Source organism: Diceros bicornis, chromosome 35, assembly GCF_020826845.1.
Source record: "Diceros bicornis minor isolate mBicDic1 chromosome 35, mDicBic1.mat.cur, whole genome shotgun sequence".
Lineage (NCBI taxonomy): Eukaryota > Metazoa > Chordata > Mammalia > Perissodactyla > Rhinocerotidae > Diceros > Diceros bicornis.
This window is the reverse complement of record NC_080774.1, coordinates 30,187,609-30,195,499: the sequence shown is the minus strand read 5'-3', so window position 1 is coordinate 30,195,499 and position 7,891 is coordinate 30,187,609. Positions and strand designations below refer to the sequence as shown.

General features: G+C 55.3%; 1 protein-coding gene across 8 annotated transcripts in view; it reads right to left on the bottom strand.

Annotated features, from left to right (window-relative positions):
• Nucleotides 1-2,195: 2,195 nt before the first annotated feature.
• PPIL2 (peptidylprolyl isomerase like 2) overlaps nt 2,196-7,891 on the bottom strand; it is a 38,038-nt gene continuing 32,342 nt past the window's right edge. For 7 of the 8 annotated variants that reach the window (XM_058532031.1, XM_058532027.1, XM_058532032.1 and 4 more), the window contains 5 exons: nt 3,835-3,891; nt 3,087-3,159; nt 2,913-2,975; nt 2,679-2,818; nt 2,196-2,385 (listed from right to left, as the gene is read on the bottom strand). In XM_058532031.1, the coding sequence (XP_058388014.1) occupies nt 2,289-2,385; nt 2,679-2,818; nt 2,913-2,975; nt 3,087-3,159; nt 3,835-3,891 (430 nt within the window). In that variant the 3' untranslated portion in view covers nt 2,196-2,288. The remainder of the gene's footprint in view (nt 2,386-2,678; nt 2,819-2,912; nt 2,976-3,086; nt 3,160-3,834; nt 3,892-7,891) is intronic. The other variant, XM_058532028.1, reaches the window with a different exon arrangement.

Genomic DNA, 7,891 nt, shown 5'->3' with positions numbered 1-7,891 from the left:
GCAGCAGCCAGGGCTGGCGCGGAGGTTCACCCCTTGGAGTGGGACTGCCAAGCTCATGTGCATGAGCCGCCTCACCTCGCTGCGTCCAGCCCTCTGTCCTGTGTGTGTGTAGGGCTCAGAAATAAAGCTTCCGAGGCCAGACGTCTCCTTTTCAGTGGCACCACCTGTCTTGGGCACTGCTCTGACGCTGAGGGACGAGGCCCTGGTTTCCAAAGGGGTGTGGGGTCTCGGAGGTCCTCTCCACCTGCGGCCCTGGTCCGGCGCTGTTGCGTGCAGCCTGCCACTGCAAAAGCAGCTCCTGGAGCGCCATGCCCGTTGCGCTCACCACGTTTGGGGCCGAGTGTAGCCCAAAGACGGTCTAACAGTGCAGTTGGGGGGTGCAGCCAACCCTGCTCACCTCCTCCTCAACTGCTGAGGAGTGAGCCCCACCCATCCCGGAGTCCAGGGTCCCTCAGGCATGCTGTACCTGCCCCCTCCCAAGACTTGCACCCCTACCCACACCCTGAGCTACAAGCGCCTGCTCAGCGGCCTGCAGGTGCGTTTGTACCGGGCTGTCACCATATCCTGCCAAGCCCTCTTCTCCCGTGTGACCCCAGACGCTTGGAGACAGTGAGGGCACAGGCGTTGGAGTGTGAGTGAGTTATGAGACAGCTATAGCTGGAAGGGGTGGTGGTGAGGGGGCATTCGTGAAGTGAAGGACAAGGGCCTGGCTGAAGGCGTGTAAGGGCTGAGAGGTCACTGTAGAGCCCAGGTCCCAGCTACTGGTCATGGGCTGAGGGACTGCAAAGGAACAGACCGAAGGCAGGGCACACACCCCGTTCTCCGGACAGTGGAAAGCCAGTGACCAGCCTGAAGTGAGATGACAGTGGGCCAGCAAGCTCAGGGAAGGGATGCGGACACAGCATCTGTGTGGACGTGCGTGAGGGGCTCAAAGAGACTGGTGAAGACAAAAGGGGTCGGGCCTGGGGTTCAGCCCCAGAGATGGAAAAAGAAGGACCAAGGTACATTGTGGAAGTAAGAGCTGTCAAGACTTGCTGATGGATTTGAGGTTTGGGGTGAGGGAAAGGAGAAAAACCAAGACTGGAGGCTGTTAGAATTTCCAGGTGACGAGCTGGAGGGGGCAGTGGCCCTGCTGACCCCAGGGCGACAGATATTGAGAGCAGGTGCGCAGGGCGGACAGTGACGCTTGCTCTCAGAGCCCTGGGACTGGAGGAGACGGGGGTCCCGGGAGGAGGCAGCTGTCCCCACACTTCTGCAAAGGCGCTTCAGGAAAGCCGAGGTAGTGGTGTCAGGGTCAGGAGAATGGAAGCCAGGCTGGCGTGGGCTGCAAACTGAACGGAAAGCAAGGACGGGCAGGCGAGTCTAAGTTTTTTGAAGACATATTTATAGAAAAATAGGGTCAAGGGAGGGGATCTTTAAATTAAAAAGCACTGGTGCAGCTGGCCTAGAAGCCCTAGAGCTGGGGCTGAGGGTCACCTCTGAGCACAGGGACAGCCCTGAGAGTGGAGAGGAGGTGGGGGCAAGGGGGACATGCCAGCTCGCGGGCCTGCTGCTCATCCGTCGGGAATAGGAGCTGGCCGGCTTCACCCGTGTGGTCTCAGTACCACCCTGAGGTGGAGGCCGGCTGTCCTGAGGTGGAATCCTGACCCAGGCTGGCCAGAGCTGGAGGCGGGGGCATGGCTGTGACCACCCACAGGCCTTGCTAGGTGGGCCGGTGGGCCCCAGTGAGCCCAAGCAAGCAGCAGCAGAAAAGGTTTTTGAAAATGACGTCAAGGCCCTAGCTCCGGGCCCTCAAACCACCAGCATCAGAAGCCCCAGAGGCCTGTCAACACATGGACTACAGAGCCCCGATCCCCGAGTCTTTGTGTCAGAAGGCCTGGGGTCTGAGCATCTATGTTGCTAACAAGCTCCCAGGTGACGCTTCTGGTTGGGGGACCACATCAAGTAAACAGTCCCTGAGAAGATGACAGAAGGGGACAGGGCCTAGGAAAACCAGCATCAGGAAACACAGCCTTTCCTCCTCGCCCCAGGCCCACAGTACAGCCTGGTCTAAGGGCCAGACCCCCTGCCTGACGACAGTCCAAGACGTGGGCTCTGGCTGGGCACAGGCCTTGGAAACAGGGCCAGGCCACTCTGCACCAGGTGAGGGATGGCGAAGCCAGTGGACTCCCAAGGCCAGGAAAGGGGACCCAGGCAATAGGCAAGCACTTTATTGAGTTGCAGCCCGAAGGGCAGGCTTATGACTGCAGAAAAATCAGTAACGTGGACACAGGGCAGCAGGCCTGCTGCTACCACGAGCTGAAGTCCCCGAAACCTCGGCTGGGCTTTTTCTTGGCCACGGGGACAGCTGCACTGGTTGATGGTTCTTCCTCTGCTATACGTTTCCTGGGAAGAGAAGACTCCAGCTGCCACATGGGTCCCAGACCCCGCCCCCCGAGCTGGGAGCCAGGTGTCTACACGTCACATGGCTGCACCACCCCCCACAAATCCCCCATCTCTTCAGCCTGCACTGAGGCCCCCGGGCCAGGGAGGGCCTGCACAGCACAGGTCCCTCTGTCTGCAGCGGCCCCCACAGCACCTGCTCACGGCTCAATCCCAGGGCCTGTTGCTTCCTTGCCACTGCAGGCTCTGACCTGTGGGCACCATGGAAATGGGAAGCCCACCCCTGCCCCACTCACGTGGCCGCTGGGTTGATGTACTTGCCCACCCCCTGGCGGTATGTCTGCAAGCCCTGGCTCCCTGGCTTGGGCTGGCTTGTCTTCACCGTGCTTTCTGGGGCCACCTCCTCGAGCTGTGTCTTCTTCCGCTCCTCAGCAATCTGTGGTGGAGCAGGGCAGTGGCTGGCCGGAGCCCCTTGGGCCAGGAGGGACTCCCCCAAGCTCCCTCCCACATGGTGGCCGTGCCCTCCTCACCTGAGCATCGGCCTCCTCGTAGGGGTCCACAAACACCGTGGTGGAGTCGATGCGGATCTCCTCCTAGCAGCAGGGGCAGCACGTGAGCAGGGCCAGCGAGAGGCAGCAGGCTCCCATGCATGCCCACCCAGTGCCGAGCCTGAGGAGCAGCCCCTCTCCTTCTGGGGCACATACCTTAGGGCGGTCAGTTTTGGGGTCACTCTCCACACTCTCCATGGCTGTCAGTGTGTCAAAGCCCCCAACAACCCTGCGGCAGACGACAGGTGCCTCTGAACATGCCCAGGGCAAGGCACCCCCAAAGGCCAAGTCCCAGGCTACCAGTGGCTCCCCCCAACAAAAGCTCCACACAGGTGAGGGGCACGGCCAGACTAGCTTCAGAATGACCCGGCAGGGTGAGGAGAGGAGGGACCAGAGGATAGGCAAGAGCAGGGCCCGGGGCCAAGTCCACCTGGCTCTGTCAATAAAGCTTTAGTGGGACACAGCACACTGGTTGCTTCCATGCTGTCTTTAGCTGCTTTTGCACTACGACTAAAGAGCTGAGGGGTGTGACAGAGTCTGTGAGGCCACACAGCTGGAAATACCATCTGGGCCTTTACAGGAAGTTTGCCAACCCCTGGATGAGAGGATGGAGAGAGACAGGACCATCACAGGAGAGCCTGAGGGGGCGGTGAGTGTGGGCAGGGCAGCCGGCCAGGCGGGACTGGAGCTGGTCTCCTCTCCTTAGCCGGCAGGTGTGGAGAACCAAACATCCCCCACCCAACAGAGAAGCCCCAAGTCCCCAGTTCTGCATGGCCAAGACGTGGGCAGTGACAGTCACGAGGGCAAATGAGCATAGGGCCAAGCCTGGGGAAAAGGCGGTGAGGGTCCCAGCTGGGGAAGGAGCGAGCCCACCTGCCAGACCTCCCCCAGCCGCTTCTCTTACCGCCCGAAGATGGTGTGCTTCTTGTCAAGGTAGGCGCAGGAGCGGAAGGTGATGAAGCTGGGGAAGGCGGGAGGGAGGAGGCTCAGGAAGAGCACGGGAGTTTCTCCCCCGCAGCCCGTCTCGGCCCTGCCACTGCTGGGCACAAACCAGGTGCGCCCCTCTCTCCAGAGCCCGCCCTGGGAAGCTGGAGATCCAGAGAGGGTGGTGGCCCCCGTGCCCTGCTCATCGAGGGCAGGCTGTCAGCCAAGGCTGCCCACGTGAGCCAAGGCCTCTGGCTCCCCTGAAGGCCCAGGGCACAGCGCCCGGGAAGGGACAGGGGAGGCTCGGCCTCCAGGCCCGGCTGCTGCCAGCCTCCCGTCGGGCAGATGCTGTGCCCAGAGCCTGGAGGCAGAGATGCTCTGGAGAGGAGGTTGGGAGGGGAGCAAATGGAAACCAGGCCCTGTCCCATCAAGAGACCGACTGAAGGACCAACGACTCTGAACCAGAAGAAAGGAGGCAACAAGCAGAAAAGGGAGTAAAGACATTGAGACACATGGGTGAACGTATATCAACACTGACCTAGAAAATCTGCACCCTCATTTGGGGAAAATGGGTGGAATTAAAATGCCTGACCACACTAACATGAGAGATGGCCGGGGGTGACTGCAAGGGTCTTGTCTGGGAAGGAAAGAGAGAGAGAAACTCTAACTTCAGATTTGAAATAGATGTATTTCTTGACTTAAGGCCAGAAGTAAAACACCTAACTTCCACACCAGGAAAAACAGGAAAGTAGGAAATGAAACGAAATATTAAAAAAGGCTAAGAAGAAGGTATCAGACAAGAGACGAAGGCAAACAGCATCACGGGGTCAGTTACGGTGCCCAAGGGGGCAAAGCCATCCCCCAGGGAGGCGGTGCTGGCACACACAGCTAGTGAGGGACTGGAGCTCTCAGCACACGCGTCACCCCGCTGAGCAGGGACGACCCTCCTCCCGGGCCACCACTGTGCAGACCTGAACTCTGGCCACCAAGCGGGGCTCGCTGGTGCTAATTTCTAACAAGAGAATGAAATAAACCTGAAGAAAATAGGAAGGAAACAGAAAAATAACGAAAGGGAAAACAAAAATATAACAGAAAATAAAGTCTAAGTTCTTTGAAAAGAAAGGTGTCTGAGAAAGCACAAAATAACATTACAAGTAAAAAGACAAGAACATCACCAATCCAGCAGCAGTTTTATGGGCTACTTAAGCCCGAGTTTGAAATTAATAATAAAAAGTGACACCCGCCCCCTCCCCAAACAACAACACACAAACCACCCACCTAACCTCCTTGGAAATAAACACTCCCACATAACCCTTCGCTGGGAGGAAATTAACAGGGAAATGACAAACGACCAGCACGCAGCACAGCAGGAAGGGAAACAGGCCCTCAGCATGTCACGCCCAAATGTCTTCAGTGGTACAGTAAGACATGAAAGTAAGACAGAAGAGAGAAGAAACCAGGAAGAAGCAATCAAAGCTAGAAACTGAAAATAATTACACAGAAAGTAAAAGCAGTTAAACCCTCTGTAAACCATTAAGGAAAAAAGGAATACAGATGTGATCAGGAAAGAGAAGGGAACAACAATAAACAAACACATAGAGACAGAGATTGGATTGGTGGTTACCAGAGGCGAAGGGGGGAGGGAGGAGGGCGAAAGGCTAATTCGGCACATGTGTGTGGTGATGGGTTGTAATTAGTATTTGGGTGGTGAACATGATGTAATCTATGCAGAAATAGAAGTATAATGATGTACACCTGAAATTTATACAATGTTATAAACCAATGTTACTGCAATAAACAAAAAATTTAAAAAAAAAAAAAGGAAAGAGAAGGGAGACGGGAGCACAGACAGAAGAGATGCCACGGAAGCAAGTTTGGAAATCTAGAGATGCACGAGTTAAATTCTGGCAAAAGAGAAACTACCCAATTGGCCCCTGAGGTGGAACCCGAGTGAGGAAGGAGCATGAATGACCTGCAAGCCGTTCTTGACAAGTAACTTAACAAGCAGCTGAGTCCAAGGTAAGTTAAACTATCCCAGGCCATAAAGCGAGGCAGGCTTACTGTACGCCAGCTGCACCCGACTCATTCTCGGGGCCGATCAAACCACCCCAGACAACCCACACTGGGGTCCCATATGACGACAACGGCACGCAATCTGAAACAGTAGCCAGTGGAACACCACAGCACGGCAAGGACCAGCCCACTTTACTCCAGGACGAAATAGTGACAGAAAGGCTGGTCAGTCCAGTGGTTACATCCACAAATTCCAGGAGGAAAAGAAAATCATATAACCACAGTAACGGATGCTCAGAGAAAAGCATCTGGAAATTCCACAACCTTGCCTAAAAAAGCAGGCCCAACAACAAATCTGATCAGATGGCAAAACAGCATGTCATAGAAAGCAGGACTGCAGTAAGGGGACTGGCAGTCACACCAGAACAGAGAGGAGGACACCACCTGTCCTGATAAACCCGAATATCTAGAAAACCCAAGACACTCCTTATAAAGACTACTTGAAATAGAAGAGGATTTATAAAGTGGCTAGATATAAAATAAATCGATTTTCTCTATATGAGCAATAGAATTGGAAAAAAATTCCATTTACAAAAATATCACAAATTATAAAATTCTTAAGGAGTAGCTTTATCTGGAAAGGCAAGGACCCATGTGTAGAAAACTATAAAATCATATTAAAAGATTTAAAACATATCCACAGGGAAAGTCAAGCCACATTCTTAGATAAAAGATGTCATATACACATCTACTCTTCCAAACTACAGATGTCACATCACTCCAGTTGGAATCCCAATAGAAGTTTCAAAGCACTAGATAAAACAATCTCAGAGTTCATATTAGAGAATGAACAACCAAATAAAGACAAAAAGTAATGTGATAAACAGTGAGGGTGGACCTGCCAGAACACTAGAACATCTTACAGAGCTTCCTGCACAGAGAGCCAGTCTAACCAAGTCTGTGTGATACTGGAGAGGAAGAACAGAGTCCAGAATGAGAGCCCAATTAGACAAGAACAGACTATGTGACGACGGGAGGAAGGAGAGCGGAGCCAGGAGCCTCTCGGGACAGTGGCCGGAGGAGGCAGAGGAGTGCCTTCTCTGTCAGAAGCTCTCAGCAGGAAGGCCCTAGTTGAGGTCGGACAGGATTTATTGAAAAATCACCTGCAACAAGCCCCCTCAGCCAAGGGACCACAGAGGGTGTAAGAAGGCAGTGTCCCACCCTTTAGGGGCTCCCCACAAGCACTCCCCACACAAGAACAAGTAGGAATTAAAGATTTTTAGTAGTAAATAACAAAACAGATAAAATCACAAAGCTCTCGAGAAGGAGTGACTGAGGAACCAGCGCCGAATGCCCCCCGAGCCAGACGGGTCTGCGGGGCGCCCCATCAAACAGCCAGGACACGCCGGCCCAGCCTCCTTGTTGCCCAGACCAACCTGCCCTGCCCTGCCTGCTCCGCGGCCGCGTGTGGCTGCTTCGGAAACTCTCCTCTCGAGGCCTCGTGGAGACCCCTCTGCCTCTGCCTCCCAGGCAGGGTCCAGGCCACTCCCCTCCCCACACTCACTCCTGGGGGGCCACTCATCCCCTCTTTACACTGGGACACGGGGATGCCCAGGCCTGTACTTCCAGCCCATTCTCACACTCTCAGTGCCAAAACTCAGACCCACTGGAACCAAGTTGGGTGCCCCAGCCATCTGACACTTAAACGTTCAAAGCAGAATTCTCAACCCCTCACCTAGTCCCCCATTTCTATAAGCGCCCCACCTCCAGCGGCTGCTCGAGGCAGACTGATTCGGGCCCCTCCTGCACAGGTCCCCTCTCCCTGCCACTCCCTGGCCCAGGCCACCCACGCCCACACCCACATCTGCTTCCTGTGGCGCCCTCTCCAGGAGGCCTTTACATGCCAGAGGGCGCAGAGCTGCTGGCTGACGTCTTAGGCACACAGGTGCACATGCCCAGCCCTTGTGGCAGGTCTGGACCGTGTCGTGGGAGTCTTCCCAGGGGTGCTGCACACTTTCCGGACT